Source organism: Bison bison, unplaced genomic scaffold, assembly GCF_000754665.1.
Source record: "Bison bison bison isolate TAMUID 2011002044 unplaced genomic scaffold, Bison_UMD1.0 scf7180017864109, whole genome shotgun sequence".
NCBI classification, from domain to species: domain Eukaryota; kingdom Metazoa; phylum Chordata; class Mammalia; order Artiodactyla; family Bovidae; genus Bison; species Bison bison.
The window spans coordinates 1702760-1725752 of record NW_011494681.1 but is presented as its reverse complement, the minus strand read 5'-3'; the positions used below and the strand labels follow the sequence as shown (position 1 = coordinate 1725752).

The following is a 22993-nucleotide window of genomic DNA, read 5'->3' as shown; positions in this document are numbered from 1 at the left end:
GGAGCCTGGTAGGATGCAGTCCATGGGGTTGCTAAGAGTTGGACACGACTTCACTTTCACTTTCACTTTTCACTTTCATGCATTGGAGAAGGAAATGGCAACCCAGTCCAGTGTTCTTGCCTGGAGGATCCCAGGGACAGTGGGGTCTCACAGAGTCGGACACGACTGAAGCGACTTAGCAGCAGCAGTATACCAACAAAGTAATTAGACTCAGACTTCATTATTTTAAGATTTCATGAGTTGTTAGTTCAATTTCTATATTTCAAATATTTATTTGTAAAATGTTATCTTACAGATTGTATTGTGTTTTTCTTAATGTTATGTGTAGATTTATATAGCAGATTTTTTTATTTTCTGGTAGTCACTGAATCAGAATATGTGACTCAAAATCTAGTCTTACATGTAATGTTGTTGGTCAGAGTTGTTTTATTTATTGGTTCTCTATCCATCTGTCCATCTTCATTAATTCTCTTCCATCTAATCTGTATTACTTCCTTACATTTTATAAAAGCCATCTGCCAAATGATACTTTAATATGAAGCATCTGTCTTCTTCAAATTTTGCCAAGACTAATTTCTACCATGTTATCCCATTATTACTTCTTTTGTCTCTAGTTCTGCATTCTTCAAAGTGAGAAAACTTAACTAGTATTTAAGAAGGGCCAGTACCTTTGAACTAGTACAATGTAAATTTAAAGGTTTGTTGTAATGGTATTTAAATCCATAGGCTCTTTTAGATCTTAAGGTTTTCAAAGCACTGTTCATAAACACAGCAATTGTATTTTCTCTCCTTCTGTTGACAAAAGTTAACTTTTTTCACATTCACAAAATGAAATAATGACAGAATTGTACTAAAATGTAATAGCTCACTAATTTTTAGGAGACCTTTCCTCTCATTTAACAGTAGTAGCCTAGGCCCAGAATATTTTCTAGAACTTGTCTTTTTGGAAAAGAACTGTCTTTTTACTTTTGGCTATTTCACAAAAAACATTTTACCTCATGAGGGTTAATTGGTACATAACTAAAAATTGTAATTCACACTTTAAATGACTGTTTCAGTTTTAGGCTAGATAGTGCATGTAAAAATCTTTTTATTCACTAATCATTTTTTAAGATTTATTTTTCAATTCACTTAGTTTGAAGTTTTATGTTTAGACACACATGTGCACACACACATTAATGTGTTTTACATATACAGCTTAGGTTCATTATTTTCCAGGCAATTAGACATCTGTTGTTTATTTGACAGTTACTCCCTTTTATATAAATTCCACCAGTATTAGGTTACTGTTGATCAAGTAACAGAAATGGAATGTTGCCTGGAGATCTTTTGTTACATGCTTTTGAAATATTGAAGAAAGCCCTAATCTCTTCTTTATGTAAGCAGTTGCAGTGAAACTCTCTCCTCCCCACCCAAAGAATGGTGGAAGGTTACCGGATAGTTCACGTTTACTTAACCATTCTGGTAAACAAAACTGTCCTTTTAAATTAAAAAAACAGTCTATTCACTTATATATCTTAAGGTGAAATGTGACCTGTTTTTCAAGAATCTACTGAAGAGTAACAGTGACAGTATTTATTTCTTATTTTGTTCATCTATTATATAATGTCTGCAGCAAAGATTGGAGTACAAGACCTTGTGCTGAATACTGTGGATGGAGAGATAAGATAGGTCTTGCCTTTGAGGAATTCACAGTAAAGTTAAAATGAATCAAATATCCTTATTATAAATATGCTGTTTAATTTTCTATGTCTATTTATGCACACATTTACCTATATATACTAACCATAACCCATTTTAAATCATAAAATACTAGGATATGGGACATGGAAGAAATAATGTATATCTTACAATTACCAGTATCTTGAGACATTAGAAGCAAGGTATCACACGGACCACAGCTTTGTCTGACTCAATGAAGCTAAGCCATGCCGTGTGGGGCCACCCAAGATGGATGGGTCATGATGGAGAGGTCTTACAGAATGTGGTCCACTGGAGAAGGGAATGGCAAATCACTTCAGTATTCTTGCCTTGAGACAAGGAGATACAACCAGTCCATCCTAAAGGAGATCAGTCCTTTAGGTGTTCATTGGAAGGACTGATGCTGAAGCTGAAACTCTAATACTTTGGCCACCTTATGCGAAGAGTTGACTCATTGGAAAAGACCCTGATGCTGGGAGGGATTGAGGGCAGGAAGAGAAGGGGATGACAGAGAATGAGATGGCTGGATGGTATCACCGACTTGATGGACGTGAGTCTGGGTAAACTCCGGGAGTTGATGATGGACAAGGAGGCCTGGTGTGCTGATTCATGGGGTGGCAAAGAGTTGGACACACTGAGGGACTAAACTGAACTGAACTGAGACATTGTATCTGCTGCAGGATAAACATTGTTGATTAGTTGGTTGATTGATAGAAATACTTTTCCTAGGAAGAAATAAAGACTTGGAAGACAGAAGTTGTTAAAGAAGGCCATACTCTAGAAGGATAGGTTTTTATCATTTGTTTTGAAGTTTTTTTTTGTTTGTTTGTTTGTTTTTCCAGATTTCCCTACTACCTTTACCCAAAACTGTCTGACTTACTACTGGAGTTTTATCTCTTCCCATTCCTTTTTGGTCATGGTGTCCTTTCTGAAAGGGTGACCCTGCCAAACTGTGGTTAGTTGTTGATATTTTAAATGGCATTAGGAAAATTTGTTGGTAGTGTGGCTATCTTTTTCTCCATTCCAAGAAGTAAAAACTTCCCCCCAGTTCTGTAAAGGAGAACAGTCTTACTTAACAGACATTATATGGTCTGTGGCTTTAAGGTTTGAAACATTAGATCCTTATATAACATGTTTATTAAGAAACAGGATAAAATACTGTTAATGAGATTGGTAAGTTGTATGTTGCTACAAAAAATGTATCTCTGGCTTTACAAATGATTCGTATTCTTATTTCCAACTCCAAACTATGATCAAAGATGCAGTGTTGATATTAATTTGTATCCCTGTTGATGTTGAGGATTAACTGTATCTTTTGTTTTATTTTTACCATTTTTTTGTTGAGATATTATTCACATAATGAAAAATTCACTGTTTTCAGGTGATAATACAGAGGTTTTTACTGGTTTTAAAAGGTTGTGCCATTAATACCATCATCTAAGCCTTGGATATTTCCATCACCCCCCCAAAAAAATCTGTATCTAGTTAGTCACTCTCAGTTCTTCCTCTTCCCAATTCCCCCTCCCCCAGTTTCTGACAATCTGCTTTCTGTATTTGGATTTACCTATTTGGGACATTTCATAAAAGTAAAGTGTATTTTTTAAATTTGTTTAGACACTACCAGAAACATCTTTACCAAATTATGCTACAAATTTGAAGGAAAAGAGTTCTTTAGTTTCATCTCTCTATAAAGTTATCCAGGAGCCACAAAGTGAGGTAAGTACTCTCAGAGTTCATCGTGCTAGTAGTTTTCATTTGATTGATTTTTAATTTCTTGTTGTGAAATATAATACATATATTTAAAAAGTAGTAAAAGTAGAGTTTTAAAAACTGTAATATATATTTTGCAGTGTTTAACTGATTCCTTTTGAGAAATGAATAGAGAGGTAAGAATACTTTATATTCAGAAAAATGGCAGAATAAAAAAAATTATGATAAAATGAGCTCCAATGTATCATCTCCTAGGCCAAGAATTAGGATCACCATATTCCAAAGCCATCTCTGAACATGCTGCTGCTCCTCTTTCTGTGTATTATGTATGTATGTGTCTGTCTGTCTCCCCATCTGTGGGGATAACCTTGGAGAGCCTGGGTCACTGCATTCATTTATTCATTCAGCAAATATTTGTGTGTCCGTTATGTGTCAGCTGCAGTGCTAGGCAAGAGAAAATCAAAGATGTACATGGCCTGTGTCCCAAAAGAGGAAATGGAGAAAATAAGTAAATACATACTTTCAGAGCAATGCTTAACTGAGTCCAGATGGATTTGCACACATTTTCCAGTTGTAGAAAGTAAAAGGACATTGCAAGCTGAAGGGAATAGTATATGGAGGTCTGAGAAAATGCAAGAAATTTGAGTAGCTAGTAGTTTGGTTCTGGTGGTAAGTTTTTCCCAGCCCTTGCTTCTTTTCTCTGCCTTCCCCTCTCCTGCATTTCCTTTGCATTTTTAGATAGCAAATTTAGTTTGAAAGTGATAAAGTGAACTGTACTCCCACATTCTGGTGCTTATAAATCCCACCATTCAAAGTAGAAATAGATAAGGATTGGAAATGGTGAGGAAAATAAAAATGCGTGGGATGCAGATAAAAGCAAATAATCTATTTTTTAGCCTGATAAATGTGGTAAAGACAGTGTGTATCCTGTATTCTTAAAAAGAAAACTCAGTCTTAAAAAAATGTACTCAGAAGTACTTCTCAGATATAACTGTGTGATCTACTTTCGGGCTTCCCTGGTGGCTCAGCTGGTAAAGAATCCGCCTGCAATGTGGGAGACCTGGATTTGATCCCTGGGTTGGGAAGATCCTCTAGAGAAGGGAACGGCTACCCACTCCAGTATTCTGGCCTGGAGAATTCCATGGACTGTGTAGTCCATGGGGGTCACAAAGAGTCTCCTTTTGCTCTTTAGAATATTTTGTATCTTAATGTGGAGATATAGTATTCCTAAAAACTTGATGTCATTGTCTGTTGGCATTTTTGAACTTTGAAATGTTGATTCTACTTTATTTGAAATCTGGGAAATTTGGTATTTGGATTTTTACAAGTAGTACCTTTTCATTATGTGGTTAAATTCATTTGATAAATATTCATTGAACACATATAATGTGTCAGAAATCACTTAGAAATGTACAAAGTAGAATAACTTCTTTATCTTATAGATTAGAACTTATATTCTGGTAGGTGAGATAAACATTAAACAAATACCTAAATGTATAATAAAATGTTAGTGGTAAAACTATGAAGATAATAAAGCAGAGTAGGGGAAGTATGTGTTGGGACTGAGGAGGTGATGGTTGAATTAAGATCTGAATGAATTCGAGCAAGAAAATAAAACTGGGGGCAAGAGCTTTCCAGAGAGGAAATAGTGCAAAGGCCCTGAGGTAGGTATGCGAGTCAGGCTCAAGAAACTGTAAAGAGGCAGTTTATGGATAAAGTGAAGTTTCCTTGACTGGTGCTTTTAATTGACTGTAGCTTTAAGATAGGCATAGGATTAGAGGCTAAAAATGCTTAGGTTTGTTAGGAAGCCAGCTGTTTTTTTTTTTTTTTTTTAAAGAGCCACATGAAATCTTTTTGGTGTTTTAAACATAGGGAGCCCAGAGTGAGAAGTCAGTTCCCTGGCTACTGGCACCTAAATATTAGTCCCCTCCAACTTCTCTGTATCTTTGTCCTATCCATATAGTCTCAGTAATTGTTCAATGAAAAAAAAGAAGTTTGGAAAATTCTCTTGTAAATTTACCCAAACTTAGCTTTTTCCATCTTCTTTAGTCATTTAAAGGCATTTTATGGTACATTTCTTATTACCATTAAAATTCTCTTAAGATACAGCTTCTTACTTATGAGTGGATGATTGTAAAAATTCATTTGTAACTCAGTTGTTACAGAATTCATAATGTATTTTAGAAGGGAAAGAAGGTACATGATGATTAGACTATAGAAGACCATTTAACATATCAAAATATATTAATACTTGAAGTACAATTCTCTCTTAATATTGTAAAACCTACCCAATCAAGTTTAGTAATGTTTCCTTGAGAAAATGCATTAAAAAATTTGAGCAAGACACTAGGAATGCAGCATATTCTAATGCCCCATTATTTGTCTCAAATATAATCAGGTTAAATAAGTCCAACACTGCCTGTGTTTCCCCCATTGTATGTTGTCTTATTCTTTTCTGACATTTTTCAGGTATGTTTATGAAGTAGTTAAAAAGTCTTGGCTTCGGTCTGGCCTTCCTGAACTGTGTGATTATTTTTGGTTTCGGTAGCTTCTTTGTCTCAATTTGCTTATGTAGAAAGAATACATTGTTAGGGTAAAGACATTGCATCCTAGTATTGTGGGAATTGAATGGGTTTACATATATGAAAGTACTTTGCAAGTGTAAAACCCTGCATAAATATTGGTATTTATCTCTAGTGGTTTGATATACTTAACTTCATCTAATCTTATTGCAATGTGTAACTGCTACATCCCTTTTGAATCTTATCTTCATTTGGTTCTGCTTTCATAAATCAAAACTCTGTTTTAGATGTTAAATGAATTTAAAAGACTGGAGTGTTTTGATTAAAATTGATTATGTGCTCATGCAGACTATCAAATAAATTTTCACCATAAAGTTTTATAAATTTTCAAATACTTGTTCGACTATATTGATTTAATCAAAGATTTCCTGGGTATTTAGAGATGAGTGATGTCACACCATAATTTACCAGATTATTGGCACTGGTCCACAAAGAAATTTTAAAAACTCCAGTCTGAAAGCTAAACATTCCCATAACAGTCTTTCTTCCACTACCCGCCTCTTCATTCTTGCAAATTAATTCCTACCCTAAAAACTTTTCTCGTAGTCTTTGAGTGGCGTTACTTTGCCTCTGACCCTTCTGTTACTGTTATCTTTGCCACGCCACATTGGACACCTTTTGCCCTCTAACAACCATTTTCAGAGTGGAAAAATGTTCTTTAACTGTAAGAAGATAGTATTTCAGTAGGAAACACCAATTTTGTCGGTTTATTTTTTTTGTCGATGTTTATTAAAAGTATAACTTTTTCTTTACCTTGCATAAATAATTCTGACTTTAATTGTATCAAGTTTACATATTGAACTTTTTTGAAATCAAGGCATCCACTTTAAATCAGTTTCTGTTCATTCCACTTATTTGTAGTAGAAAATCTGTTTCTTAAGTTGATGTAAATCTATTGCGTAAGTTGGGGAAGCGAATGAACTCCCATTCACTGAACTATAATAATAGCCTGTTTGAAAAATAGCCCTGTGAATCTCTTGACATATTTGTAAGTGACCTGTGTGTGATTATTGTATATGCTTTAAAGATACACTCATCTCTCTTAACTGAATACCTGTGGGGGTGTTGGGAGAAAAATGGTTATCAGTAAGTCCAAATCATGTCTAAAACAAAATGACAGAGGTGTTTAGATTATCTAGGGGCAATTAATCATGGTTACAGTAAGAAAGTAGATCTAGGGGCTTTATATTATTTAGCTACTCCACATACCAGTCATTGCAGTCAGATGCTACCTAATTATAAGCTCAGGAAGGCCATGTGACAGTAACTACCTAGGATTCCCATTTCAATTTCTCCAACTCAGTCATTTGTATATTGGCATGTTTTATCTGGAAGGATATTAAGGAAGAAAATTCTTCACAACCTGTTTATTTCAGGAAGTTAAAAAGATATAGTTTTAATAACAATACTACTTTGGAGTTACAGAATGTTTTAAAACTTTACAGAGTACTTGCGTATACACTTAACCTTGCAGTTTGGCCTTCCACTAGAATTCGTAGGTTTACTAACTAGCTTAGCTGTGAATAGTCTTGCTGCCAAAAATGGAAATGTTTGCATATTTCAGTACTTACCAATCAGGAAAATGCTTTTATGTTTTATATATCAGTGTCATTCAAATATAGTCCAATCCTTGAGTTGATGTTTTGTCTTTCTTCCAGTTGTTGGAACCTGTCTGTCACCAGCTCTTTGAATTCTATCGCAGTGGAGAGGAGCAGTTGCTTCGATTTACACTGCAGTTTCTTCCAGAACTGATTTGGTGCTACCTTGCTGTCTCCGCCAGCAGAAATGTGCACAGCAGCGGATGCATTGAAGCTCTTCTTCTAGGGGTTTACAATTTGGTTTGTATTTAATGGAGTTAACAAAATGTTTTAAAATCTAAATATCAGCAAAAATGAATACATAATAGCAACTGTTTTTCATTTTAGTAGAGCTAATGTTTGTTTTTTATTACATCAGATGACTCATACCTCATTCTCCCCAAAATAACCTTATGGAGGCTAAAGCCTGTATGGGCATACATACAATTATGCAAATACACATTTTTTACTGATTGGAGACTAAAAATCAGACCATTTAAATTCTTTTATGGAAATATTTGAAAATATCAGTGTTAAATTTTTAATTTTTTAAACTTAAAAGCCACTGTCTATAAATTGTTGTGACCGTCACAAAAAGTTTGGAGAAAAGATTTAAACTAAGATCTACCACTAATAATTGTATAAAATCTGGACTGTCTCCAGAGTTTACACCATTGATTTAATATATAGTTTGCATTACTGATAATGTTTGTATATTAAATAGTACAATATTCTAGATAGATACTTAAGGTTTGTACTTTTTTTAAATGGAAAAATAATTTAAGGGTCATTTTGTAATATGTTTTAGGACTGTGTTAATTGATTTAGAAAATGGAACTTTTTACATGAGAAAAATCAATGATAATTAAGACAAGACATCTGCATTTCAGCGTTAAAACTACATTACTTACATTTTAAGGAGAAGGTTAATTCCTAATGTTTATAAATAATGGATTATCATAGTTTAAGATTTTAATTGACTTTAAAATTTCTTTCTTTTCAGGTCTTTTTTTTTTTCACTAACAATTTATGTGTAAAAAATAAATATTTAAATTTATGTGTAAAAAATAAATATTGTGAGACATTTTCTTTTACTTTCTTTTGTTTGTAGGAAATAGTTGACAAACAGGGACATAGTAAAGTATTGAGTTTTACGATTCCATCTTTATCCAAACCATCTGTATATCATGAAGTAAGTTACATTTTTATCAAAGTAAGTTTATTGGTCCTAAGATTTGCAGTTGCTGTAAATTAGGGTTTGGTTGGTTATTGAGGTGAAAAATTTGATCAGTTCGCTAGTACCTTAAAAAGTGTAAAATTTCACACAAAGTATGTTGCTATTCCCAAAGTAAATGGGAAATCAAAATCATTAAAGTTTAAACTAAAACCTGATTGTAAAAGATCTATTAAAAGTATTAATTTTGAATATTTTTCCCTTTATCTGATGAATAAGATTAGATTTTATGTGTGTGTGTGAATTATGTATTTCTGGGGTAGAATTTTTGAGGTTAAACTATTTTGTATTTCTATTTGTGGTTTGTTTTTAGTTATTTGTTAAATCTTTGAGCAGCATACTTGGTAGGCAATCTGAATATTTCTAAGATATATGATGTTTATAGCAGTCATTCTAAATATATATATTGGTATATATATTCTAAATACCACACCTTAAACAGAATGGCTTTTTCTTTATTCACATGTCTTTGTCTTTAGCCTTCCAGCATTGGGTCCATGGCTCTGACGGAGAGCGCCCTCTCCCAGCATGGTTTGTCAAAAGTTGTGTACAGTGGACCTCACCCCCAAAGAGAGATGCTGACAGCACAGAATAGGTATACTGTGGAGACATAACCTACTATTCTACCATGCTGACTTCTAAAGAAATTATTTCAGTAGATTTATAAATAATGTTTAATGAGTTATGTATAACAAGTTTTAAAATGTTGAGTCATTTCATACAAGAGACACCCCATCTTCCCTATTTGTCACTTAGACACTTTGCTTCAGATGTCATCTGGAGCATTGAATTTTTAAGGTAATTTTCGTATAACTGTTACTTCTTTTTCTTTTTGATTTTGTATTGTTGTTGGTGTGATTATATTGGACAGGTCTGTTCTGTAACACAATATCCCTCCCCAGTGCTTGCTTAATTATAGTTGACTTCTTGGAATTCTCAAGATTTGTAAATACTCTTTGGGTTTGTTTTTAGGTTTGAAGTGTTGACATTCCTTTTGTTGTGTTACAATGCTGCCTTAACCTATATGCCCCGTGTTTCTCTTCAATCACTGTGTCAAATTTGTTCAAGGTAAATGCAAATGTTTTTAGTGTTGAAATATATGAATCTAGTATTGCTTGTTTGTTACATATCTATGTTATTTTTTGTTTAATCATTTGTTTGAAACACTAAATAAGTTAATATGGAGCTCCACCTAGTCAACATACAGAAAGCTCCCTAAAGACACAATGAAGTCGCAAAAAACACAACAAAGAGGGTAAAACTGAATAACAATTCAGTGGAAAATTTTGATGAGAAAAGACTTATACTATATAATTAAAAGTATGGAACTGTTATGACCTTTCAGTTTTTGACATGGTTTCTGTTTTGTTTGCTTTTTATCTGCCTATCTTATCTAGTTATTTTTATTGTGTTCTAATTTGGTACCAAGAAATAAGTAGGAGATACTGGTTTTTATTTTTTTATTTTTTTTGAGATACTGGTTTTAAACTTTTCTTGTTAAAAAAAAATTTAGCCAAGAACTTGGTTAAGTAAATTATGATAATTATTGGGTATTAATATATGCAAATATTTAAGAATTCTGATTTAAAAGAGTATTTAATGATAGTATATATGGTGTGATTTCAACATTGACTGAATATGACCAGAGTATTAATGGTAGTTATGTCTACTTGGTGGAATTATAGTTTATTGTAATTTTTTTCCCGTGTGATTTTCTGTCATTCTCTAAATTTTCTGTGTTGAACATGTTACCGTTTTTTTTGGCTGTGCTGTGAGGCTTGTGAGATCTTAGTTCCCCATTCAGGACTGAACCCACGGCCTCAGCAGTGAAAGTACTGAGTCCTAACCACTGAACCACCAGGAAGACCCTGCCTTTTTTCTTTTTTTTTTTTTTTAAGAAAAACAAGATAGAGAAAATGCCCTTTGTAATTCAAGTAAATAAGGGAAAATATAGAATTCAGGAACTTGTAAAGTAATTTTAGATTTGGCAAACTTACTTAGAAAATGTAGCTTTGGGCAGTTAATTAGAGGGAGGGTGCATAGAGCAATACTTAAAAATCAAGTCAAAACAAAACAAAACCCATAAATTGATTCTGTTGATTAGGATAGAAAACCATGCAGGTCAAGAGGGAGAGGAAGGTAACAAGGCAGGGGGATTATTAGAGAAGATAGAGAAGCAGAGAACCGTTCAACTGTTTCCTGAAGTGAAGCATAATTTCATTGCCTGCCCCTTGGAGGATGGTACCAATGTGCCATCGCTCTCAATTACTTATTCTTCTAATATGTTTCTTGTTTTAACCATTTTAAAGGCAGAAGTGCCCAGGGTTTTTGAATTTCACAGATTTATAAAATTTCAGAAAAGCTGAAGTGGGTATTTACATAATGTTGCCAACTTTTGTCAAGTCATTGTGTTATAAATATCTTACATCAACATTATTTAATGAAAAGAGAATATTTTTACACCCAAAAAGGGTAGAGTGGAAGGCAAGGACAAAAATTCATAAGTTAAAAGTGGGATGTTTCGCACTTTTCATTTCTAATTTCAGTATGGTCCAGTGAAAATGTTACACACTAAAATGAGTGTAAGAACCAGCACTTCAGAAACATTGGCTTAAGAGGTAACTCGGAACTTTCACTTGTGGAACTTAAACACACTATTCTAAAGCAGTGTCTTAGGTGGTAGGACCCAGGGAGATGTGTGTGTGTGCACGTGTTTGTGCATACAGATGTTCTACTACAGCCTCCTAAATAAGATCCACTGTTGATGTTTTACTGAAATTACTGATGACAAAGTTAGGAAAAAAATGTGTTGCTGCTGCTGCTGCTAAGTCACTTCAGTCGTGTCCGACTCTGTTCGATCCCACAGACGGCAGCCCACCAGGCTCCCCCGTCCCTGGGATTCTCCAGGCAAGAATACTGGAGTGGGTTGCCATTTCCTTCTCCAATGCATGAAAGTGAAAAGTGAAAGTGAAGTCACTCAGTCGTATCCGACTCTTAGCGACCCCATGGACTGCAGCCTACCAGGCTCCTCCATCCATGGGATTTTCCAGGCAAGAGTACTGAAGTAGGGTGCCATCACCTTCTCCTGTCACAGGTCCTGTGTAACTCCAACGGGCTGTTTTCTAATATAATTACTTTTATCTTCTGGGTAGAAAATAGCTAGTATATCAAGTTTACCTAACCAGGAAATTAGATAACCTTTTTTAAGAATACAAATGGGGCTGATTTTGAAAACAAAGAGAAACACAGATTACTTTAAAACTGTCTACAGGATATTGGCCAAAGAATATTTTAGTAGAAACGTATTAGATTAACTCTGTGCCACAAGAAAACTCATATGTATATTCACCAGCTATAAGAAAATGAAGGAGGAAAGAGATTTATGTAATTCAAAAGACTTAAAAATATTTAAAAATGCTAACTCTTACGGCACAGAACATTCATAATAGGATCTCTATCAGACTTATCATTTCCATCTTTTTTAGTTTGCTTTTGTTTTTATTTTAGATTCTCTATTATTGCATGATTTCAAATCTATTTCTCTTAATCCCTCATTTCCTTAATCATTTATCAAATATTCTAATTAAGGTGTACATTTTTAAAAAATGTATAGATAAAAGTTAGAAAGCACTAGTGGGCTTCCCTGGTGGCTCAGACAGTAAAGAGTCCACCTGCAAGGAAACCCATTCCAGTGTTCTTGCTTGGAGAATCCCCATGCATAGAGGAGCCTGGCAGGCTACATACAGTCCATGGCGTTGCCGAGTCAGACACAACTGAGTGACTAAGCACACAGTATCTAATCAAGCAAAGCCTAGTTTATAGCTAGGGAAGGGAAATTGGTTATAGAACTGAGGTGATAAGTTTTAAGTGATTATGATAGTTAAAGTATAAGAGCTTCCTGTTGATCTTAGTCCTAATGCAGGTTTTCAAGTGATCACACTGTGCTATGGCTAATCAAGTCATCTTGGCCCTGTAGCAGTTGTTTCAGATTGCTGCTTAGTTTGGATGTTGTTGATGATTATGCAAAATGATTGACTAGGCTATCTAAGAGGACAGATTCATAATACAGCCATAAAAATTTCTTGGAATATATGTAGGTTCCGTGACAGATGTGTTCTGTTCTATTTTTAACCTTCTGATTATAATGAGTTGTGTAATTAAAACAATCCTGGATACTTCCCACCCTCCACTTATCTATTCTACTGGGCAAAAATCTGTTCAGTTAACTCTAAGCTTTGCTTCTTGATTCAGATTGATGGCCAGTTTAATGCTTGTGTTTTCCTCATATGTAGTGTGCACAGACCACTGGAAGGGGAGATCTGAAAGGAGGCTAGATTGAGCTAGATTGAATGAGTTTTAGTCAACAGGTTTTTATCTTGTACTACCGACTCGATGGACAAGAGTTTGGGTGATCTCTGGGAGTTGTTGATGGACAGGGAGGCTTGGCGTGCTCCAGTTCATGGGGTCGCAAAGAGTTGGACACGGCTGAGTGACTGAACTGAACTGAGTACTAAATATTACATTGTTGTTGTTTAGTTGCTAAGTCACGTCTGGCTCTTTTGCGACCCTATGAGCTATAGCCCGCCAGGTTCCTCTGTCCATCAATTTCCCAGGCAAGAATACTAGAGTGAGTTGCCATGTCCTTCTCCAGGGGATCTTCCTGACCCAGGAATCTAACCTACATCTCCTGCATTGCAGGAGAGTTCTTTACCACTGAGCCACCAAGGAAGCCCAAACAGTACATATGACCCTCCTAAAAGCAACATAGCCACCAATTCTACAGATAAGTTTTATTAGTATATGCCTAAGTCTTGTAAATTTGTGAAAATATTTTTCTTTTCTTTGAGCATCTCTTTTAATACAAGTGTGTTTAATAAATGGCTTATCTTGACTTTTGATGTTGAATATAAATATTAAACATGAAAAACTATACTAAGCTATAAGTTAAATTCTCCCCAAAATCAGCAACTGTCCTGATTTTGTTCACTTGGTGAGTTACCTCACTGAGTAACTTGAATATGTACTGCTAGGGATTCTTGATCTGTGTGTTTTTTCCTATATGAACAGTCCTCATGTCTAAGTCAGCCTTCTGATCACCTAATAGATTTGTTCTTGTTTTATGTCTATTAAGGACACCTTTGTGCAAAGAAACCATCCTGTGGATTAATTTTTGTGACTAATAAAAAGAGAGAGGGGGAGGACAGGCTCCTAGCACAGTGTATACCACTTTGTCATCATTCAGTTAAGGACAGCTATTATGTATTGTGCCCCAGTGATGAACACACATTTTCATTGTAGATGCACAGACGCGCTTTCTTTTTTCCCACCTGTTTGAAGTTAATATTCGTTCTAGAGCATACCTTATACTAGGTCATTCCTTGTTGAAGGAACCTACAGTTGACTTTTCACTGCTTATTATTTAATTTGTAAACCTTTCTGCCTTTATAAATCTTCTTCATCCTTCCTTTACAACCGATTTGAAATAATTTTTCCTCCAACAACTTTAGTACTAGTTTTGTATATGGTATTCTCTTTAGGAAAATGAGAGAAGATGCAGCCTTTACTGCTGCTGCTAAGTCGCTTCAGTTGTGTCCGACTCTGTGCAACCCCATAGATGGCAGCCCACCAGGCTCCCCTGTCCCTGGGATTCTCCAGGCAAGAACACTGGAGTGGGTTGCCATTTCCTTCTCCAATGCATGAAAGTGAAAAGTGAAAGTGAAGTCGCTCAGCTGTGTCCGACTCTTAGCGACCCCATGGACTGCAGCCTACCAGGCTCCTCCATCCATGGGATTTTCCAGGCAAGAGTACTGGAGTAGGGTGCCATGCAGCCTTTACTAGGCTGCTAATTTCAAAGAGCATGAGAAAAGAAAAATGCTTATTGCTATATAGGTAATTCTTCCATTTTCTCTTTTCTCCCTTAGTCTTCCACTTTTCTACTCTCCTGGCCTTCTCTTCACCTCCACTCTCACTATTTAAAAAGCAGAGCAGAAAAGGAAGAAGTTTTGAAATTGGTTAGTTTTATGTCATAGTCTATGTTTTATCCAAGTAGATATGGAATAGAACTGGACAGAATTTTAAATATTTCTCAAGCTAAAAAAATAGAAAAATTATTGTTTCCCTTTTTTTCTAACTAGTTTCTACTCATTGGTCTGATGATCTAATGATGGTAGTTAATCTATTTTTTTTCCTACTTTAAGTTCTAAATAAATAGTCCCTCCAGTCAGTCCCACTGGAATTCGACTTTCTAATCATTTTGTGGTTTGTAATTCAGTATGTTGACAACAATCTCACAAGTTTTCTTTCAGTCTAAGAATGAGATAGTAAGTGTCTCTCAACAGAGAATGAGAATCATGGCAGTAATTTCCCTCACTGACAAATTGATCCTTAGATCTTCTCCCCAAAATATGTTGACAAAATATGCCTTCCAAAAGGAATTTAATTTTATCATGGTTTATGAATTTGGGAGGTATCTATATGTGACCATGTTGTTGTTGTTTAGTCGTTCAGTTGTGTTCAACTCTTTTGCAACCCCGTGGACTGTAGCCCACCAGGTTCCTCTGTCCATGGGATTTTCCAGACAAGAATACTGAAGGTGGCTGCCATTTCCTTCTCCAGGGAATCTTCCTGATCTAGGGATCAAACTTGCATCTCCTGCATTGGCAGGTCGATTCTTTACCATTGAACCACCAGGGAAGCCCATATGTGACCGTAGAGTAAGTTTAATACCGCAGTAGGGGTTAGGTCACTCAACTGTTCTTGTGTAAGGTTGAGTTCTTATGTTTTGGATTTGTAAAGGGAAATCACATAACTTCAGGATAACCCTCTAATGCATAATGCATAGAAGAGTCAAGCATTCATGTGACATGTAGCTTTATTGTTGGTTTTTGCTTTGTTATATATCTTATGTAAATTCAGTAAAAATAAAATAAAATCTATGCAGAAAGAATATCTTTGAAGAGCAATCAGAGTACTGAAGAGTAAATCAGAATTCTTAAGTATTTAAAAAAAAAGAATGGAGAAGAGAAGGTAAACAGATGCCATTATCAGTTAATGCTGCAGCTGTTAGGACTAGATTATTTTGGATGTCGCTAAATGTCATCTCCTTGGAGTTGTCTTCCATTATCATCTTTTCTATATAGTAGCATTTTCCTATCCGCCCCAGTTTATTTCCTTTTAGTGCTTATAACACTGTTATTACCTTGTTTGTTCATTTGGCATAGCCTGTCAACTGCTGGGATATCATGACATCAGGAACTTTGATTTTTTTCACTGCTATCTGCTCAGAGTTCAAGAGAAAGGCCTGGCATACAGTAAAACTTAGTAGCTATTTGTTCAGTAAATGAATGAAAGATGATCTCTTCCACTTGAGATTTGTGATCCGATAAGTACAGTTAAAATTAAAGGAAATAATTCAGTTTTAATTTGTTTTAAATCTTTCATTGATAAACGAAAAATTCTGTGAAGTTTTAGTAGCTATTAAAAACTATCAGCTAAAAAACAAACCAAAACCCCTAATGTCTATGATCTCAATGTTTGTATTCCCATCCACCCTCAGATTCTTATGTTGGAAGCTTAATGTCCAATGTTATGGTACTAGGAGGTTGGGCCTTTGAGGGGTTCCTCGGTCATTCATGAGGATCCCTCATGAATGGTGTTAATATTCTTAGCCAAGAGATACCACAGATCTCCCCCCACCTTTTGTCATGTGAGGATATGGCAAGAAGTCTGCAGCCTTGAAGAGGGCCCTTACCCAACCATGCTGGCACCCTGATTGTGACTTTAGCCTCCAGAACTATGAAAAATAAATTTCTGTTGTTCATAAGCCACTCAGTCTGTTGTATTTTGTTACAGCAGCCCAAATGGACTAAGACACTTAACTGTCTGCATTTCTGAATAAAGAAGTAAATAAACCCTCTAATACATGACTGCTTATCTCCTTGGGTAGCTAGTAGAGAAAATGAGAAGGCCTAGATTCCTATATCTTGCCTGAATTGAGAGATCTGGATCTCTAGTTCTTACCTGAAGTAAATTTAACAGTTGGTTGACCATCCTAGAGCCAAGGCAAGGTTAGTTTAAAAAAAAAAACAACTGTGTAATAATAACAGTAAATGATTTTGACCATATTTTCTTTTCTAAACCATATACTTTTCCCCGTTTTCTAAACCTATGCATCTGATTCAGTAAACATCTTCATTAAAATGTTCCATAAATACCTTATGAAAGTTAGAATTCTTTCTCTTGTAACTGACTGATATCTGCATAAAACTGCATTATATCATCGGGAAAGTTTTTGGCTCCTAGTACTTAGAGAAGATTTCTGAAAATCCCTTGGACAGCAGGGAGATCAAACCAGTCAATCTTAAGGGAAATCAACCCTGAATATTTGTTGGAAGGATTGATGCTGAAGCTGAAGAAGCTTCAGTATTTTGGTCATCTGATGAGAACAGCTGACATATTGGAAAAGACCCTGATGCTGGGAAACATTGAGGGCAGAAGGAGAAGAGGGCATCAGAGGATTAGATGGCTGGATGGCATCACCAATGCAATGGATATGAACTTGGGCAAACTTCGGGAGATGGTGAGGGACAGGGAGGCCTGGCATGCTGCTGTCCATGAGATCGCAATGAGTCAGACCCGACTGGGGGACTGAATGACAACAACTTGGGAAAAGCAGAGATAGAACTGACCTCAGGGTCAACTAGATTCAGAGGCTTAAATGATGTTAGGTTATCATCTGTTGGCATTGTACATTTTTTTTTTTTTTCTGACGATAGGCTTCTTTTGTGTGGTAAGAGCAGTGACTACAGGCAGCTAAAAACTGACATTGTCTACCTTTAGTGAACTCAGAAAAAAGAACGTCTCTCCCAGGTTCACTGTGAAAAATAGTCCAGCCCAAGCTTCTGATCTTGCTGTCTGAGGCTTGGGTAAACCCTTCTAGGGCCAAGTTGTTTAGCAGTATTTTTGGAAGAATATGTATCAGTTTAAATATTGGTTTGACTGTTTTAACAGAAATAACAGTAACTTAAAGTAGCTATTCACTTTCTTTCACATAAAATCCCAAGCTAATAGATGGTCTGAGGACAGATTGGCTCTGTTTCTAAAGTGTTCATGCTCCTTCTTTCTTGGGATTCTACATTCTCTCCGGTGTCCCTCTTGTCTGTATGGTGATGGCTCACTGCTATTACATCTGCCTTCTATCCTGAAAGTAGGGAGAGAGTGGAAGGCAAGCAGCTGCTTTTTAAGGGTACAACCCAGAAGTCGCACCACTTCAGTTAACAAACCACTGTCTAGAACTAGTCACATGATCAGACTTATGCTAGGAAGGCTAGAGAATATGGGCTCCATCAGGTAGCCGTTGTTCTAGCTAAAACTGGCTGGGGAGTGCGGAGGGGTGTGTGCCTTTATATATGTTGTTAGAAGGAAGAAGGGAATGATCTTAGAGTAGCGATCTCTTGTCACAGGCAGTGTTATTGGCAGCCTCACCATAATCACATGGCTATACTTGATTTTATAGGGGAGGACTAGTTCCTAAAGGTAAGAGGGAAAAGGGATTATTAATGGAAGATACTGGAGGTGGAGGAGAGAACATGACAGACAAAAGTGACACCTGTATCATATACCTAAAAATAAACATATCTGAAACTTAGCATCTTCCCAAACAGTATGTGATATTTGTCCAAATTGATTTAATGGCTGCCAGCCAGTCAGCTATCCAAACTAAATGTAGGGCTAATTAATTACACATTTCTCTTATTCTTTCCTTCTCAATCCCTGTTGATACTTAATTGATGTGAGTCCAGTCCCACCGATTCTCCTTCTCCCCACAATTACTTCTTTAGTTCAGGCTCCCTTCCTCCCACTCATGGGGTATTTTGACACTCTCCTCTCTAGTCTCCCAAGATAGCCTGGGTGATATCAAAAGACCAGTCTGATCACGTCAAACCCTTGCTTAAAACAACAAAACAAAAATCTTAGTTGCTTCCCATTGCCTTCATGATAAAGCGCAGCAAATTATAAAATGCTCTGACTCCTAACCAGCTAGCTTCTCTTACTTTTTAGTGTCCTAGCATTCTTTTCCTACTAAAATTCTACCAGTTTCCTCAGTATCACAGTGTTTCATCTTTCTCTGGTTTTGCCCTTTACTGTATTTTCACCTAGGGCTTCCCTGGTGGCTCAGTGGTAAAGAATCTGCCTCCAATGCCAGAGACATGGGTCCAGTCCCTGGGTTGGGAAGATCCCCTGGAGAAGGAAATGGCAACCCACTTCAGTATTCTTTCCTGGGAAATCCAAATACCGCTTTTTCTTCAAGGGGCTTCCCTGGTGGCTCAGATGATGAAGAATCCGCCTGCATTGGGAGACTTGGGTTCAGTCCCTGAGTTGGGAAGATCCCCTGGAGGAGGGCATGGCAACCAGTCCAGTATTCTTGCCTGGAGAATCCCCATGGACAGAGGAGCCTGGCAGGCTGCAGTCCATGGGGTTGCAAAGAGTTGGAAGTGACTGAGCAACTAAGTACACATGTAGTTCAAAGAAATCTCTTTTTGGAAAGCTTTCTCTGACCCTCTACTTCTTCCACTAGCATTTACTTCTCTCTCCTTTTTCTACCTCTGTCACTTAGTCATTGCAAATATTTGTTTACTACAGTCTTTTTCATTTGATTATGAATCCCTGTGGGAACTATATCTTTTATCTATATCCCTAGTGTCTGACACAATATAAATCCTTAATAAGTATTTATTGAATGAATAAATGAATTGAGAAATCTTATCTTTCACATAGTGGTTCTCAGTTATTTACTACCATCCCTATCGTAAAGGAGTAAAGTGTAAGAAGAAATTGTTCTAAGTTTGCTTCTTTAGGTAATAAGAGTAGGAGGAGTCTCTTTTCTAATTTGCCTATCAGTTCAGTTCAGTTCAGTTCAGTCGCTCAGTCATGTCCGACTGGTTGGACCTCCTTGCAGTCCAAGGGACTCTCAAGAGTCTTCTCCAACACCACAGTTCAAAAGCTTCAATTCTTCAGTGCTCAGCTTTCTTCACAGTCCAACTCTCGCATCCATACATGACCACTGGAAAAACCATAGCCTTGATTAGACGGACCTTTGTTGGCAAAGTAATGTCTCTGCTTTTCAATATGCTATCTAGGTTGGTCATAACTTTCCTTCCAAGGAGTAAGCGTCTTTTAATTTCATGGCTGCAGTCACCATCTGCAGTGATTTTGGAGCCCAAAAAAAGAAAGTCTGACACTGTTTCCACTGTTTCCCCATCTATTTGCCATGAAGTGATGGGACCAGATGCCATGATGTTCGTTTTCTGAATGTTGAGCTTTAAGCCAACTTTTTCACTCTCCACTTTCACTTTCATCAAGAGGCTTTAAAAAAAAAAAGGCTTTTTAGTTCCTCTTCACTTTCTGCCATAAGGGTGGTATCATCTGCATATCTGTTTTTATAATATAAAACAAAATTTGAGTTGTTTTATTTCATGTAGAGTTGATTTTTCTGAGCTTATCTCAGGCTGCTATAACAAAATACTGTAGATTGAGTGGCTTAAACAATAGTTCTGGAGGCTGGGAAATCCAAGGTGAAGATGCCAGATTTGGTTCCAGGCAAAGGCCCTGTTCCTACCTTACAGGTGACCAACCACCTTCACATGGCTGAGCATTCTCTGGCCTCTCTCACTCTTTTTATAAGGTCACTAATCCAGTAATGGTCCCCACCCTCATGACCTAGTTACTCTCAGGGTGTCCCATGTTCAAAACCATCATACTGGGGAATTAGGGCTTCAACATACAAATTTTGAGGGAAAGGAAACATTCCATTTTTAAGTATCCCTGCTCCCTCTTACACTTGGTTCTAAAGAATTTTAAGATCCTGTCAATATCAAATGAATTTATATTTATTCTTTAAAGTTGTTTTGAATAAATGATATCCTCAAGGGGGCATTTTTTGAAGTTGTCTGTAGTATACTTGGACATGTTTAAGTGAAGGCTTAGATTTATTGAGTAGAAGGAATATTAAGTTCCAAGTAGTAATTGAGTGGAGGGGTAAATTACAGGCTGTTTTCTAATACTGTATTAAGTGAAGGTTGTGCTGGTGGTTGACGAGGTGATGGGGTGGTGTTGAGAGGTGGGCAAAAATGAGTAAAGGGAGTGAAAATGTACAAACTTCTAGTTTTGAAATAAGTAAGTCCGGGGATGTAATATACATCATAGTGACTAGAGTTAATACTGTACTGCATATTTAAAAGTTGCAAAGAGAATAAATCTTAAAAGTTCTTACCACAGGAAAAAATTTGTAACTGTGTGTGATGGATGTTAACTAGACTTATTATGTGATCAGTATGCCATATATACAAATATCCAAACATTTTATGGTATATCTTTGAAATAATATCTCAAGAAAGAATAATAAAGTAAATATTAAATCAGATAATAAAGCAAAAAAAAAAAAGTGAGGGCTGTGTTGTATCAGTCACACCATATTATGAGAAAACAACTGGTTTCCAATTTTATTAGAGATAGAAGCTTAGTGTTTATTTAAAAGCAGTGCATGTGGATTATAGAATTAGAAAATACATATAAATATAGAGAAGAAAATAGAAAACTCTGTGTCCTTGTATATGATTATTTTACAGTGATACATGCCTTTCACCTACTTGTTTGTTACAAAATGGGATAGGATACATGTGTTTATAATTTTTTCCCTGTCATTTAAACTGACTTTCAAAACATGTTTATTTCATATTATTCTCTGTCCCCAGGGTTAGACTTTGAGGTGGCTGCGTATTTACTAAACTAAATACTCTTTAAGTATTCTTTACTAAAGACTAATGCTTATTGTAGATTCTTTCAAAAATGTTAGTAAAATCTATTGGTTGTAAGATTCTACCTTTGGTGTCATGTTTAGACACGTGAAAACTAGTATTTTATGTTTTATTTATGGTATTTTAACAAATTTCAGTCCATCTGAAATTTATTAAGATGTACTGTATGAAGTTTGAGTATAATTTTAGAATAATTTTTTGGAGCCTGCAGTTTGTGTCAAGAACTTTGTCAGGAATAGAGAGGATCTTATCACTGATCTATTCATGCTAAATAGCACTGAGTTTCATGTTTTTTATGATAACCAAAAATCATTAATAATATGATCAATAATAATGATTGAACAGAATTAGTGAACTAACTCTGAGAATCTAGTTCACTTATATTTTAACATACCCCTAGCTTTCTACACTTTTTTCTAGTCTTACTTCCTCAGGAAAATGTTCTAGACAAATGTTCTGTTTTGAAAGATTCCTTGTTTCATTGCTATTTGGTTTGTAATGAGAGCATACCTTGTACATTGTTAACTTACAGATGTTAAAAAATATATTATCTATATTTTTACTAATTTTGCAAATATATTTATTTTGGTCTTTCTAGAATCTGTGTTTGTGGATATCCTCGGCAACATGTAAGAAAATACAAAGGTATAAGTAGCAGGGTACCTGTTTCTTCAGGATTCATGGTGCAAATGTTAACAGGAATTTATTTTGCCTTGTAAGTTTATTTCATATACAAAGTTAACCTTTAATCTCTTTGGAAAACTATAGTCTTATTTTATTGTTACTGTATTATAATCTCAATAATCAGCATATTTTTGTGAAAATATGAATCAATATCCTAATAAGTTTTATTATTTAAAATAAATCTTTTAATATTCTAAAGAATTTGTAACCAACTAAACACTTTGTTGTCTTTAATTAAAGGACAGAATGAAAATTATTGATACCTAAATACACTCACAATTTCTTTCGTCATTACTTTTTTTTTTGCTGTAATTTCCAAATAGCATTTTCCCCTAATGAATATCTTTTTTCCATTTCCAGAAATTTTAATTATTTTCCCTAATGAATATCTTTTTTCCATTTCCAGAAAATTTTAATTATTGACATCTTAAAGTCTTTTTTATCACAAAGTTTATTATGAATATGCTGCTAATTTTTAAAATCAACGATATCTTGTTTGTTGCTTTAGGTGTTAATTCCTTGAACCTGATCTTTTACTTTATAATTCTCTTACTATATATGTTATATTCACTTGATACCCTAATTTTCCCCAGTAGATTATAAACTTCTTCCTTTTTTTTTTTTCCGTTTGGCCACACGACACAGCTTGTGGAACCTTAGTGCCCTGACCAGGAATCTAACTCACGTCCC

At 35.6% G+C, this 22993-nt stretch overlaps 1 protein-coding gene across 2 annotated transcripts in view; it reads left to right on the top strand.

The window, feature by feature from the left end:
• Positions 1-22993, top strand: part of FAM126A (family with sequence similarity 126, member A) — a 96270-nt gene that overhangs the window by 49344 nt on the left and 23933 nt on the right. For both annotated transcript variants that reach the window (XM_010839040.1, XM_010839041.1), the window contains exons 3-8: positions 3316-3417; positions 7652-7831; positions 8682-8762; positions 9284-9399; positions 9777-9872; positions 22218-22334. In XM_010839040.1, coding sequence (XP_010837342.1) covers positions 3316-3417; positions 7652-7831; positions 8682-8762; positions 9284-9399; positions 9777-9872; positions 22218-22334 — 692 coding nt within the window. The remainder of the gene's footprint in view (positions 1-3315; positions 3418-7651; positions 7832-8681; positions 8763-9283; positions 9400-9776; positions 9873-22217; positions 22335-22993) is intronic.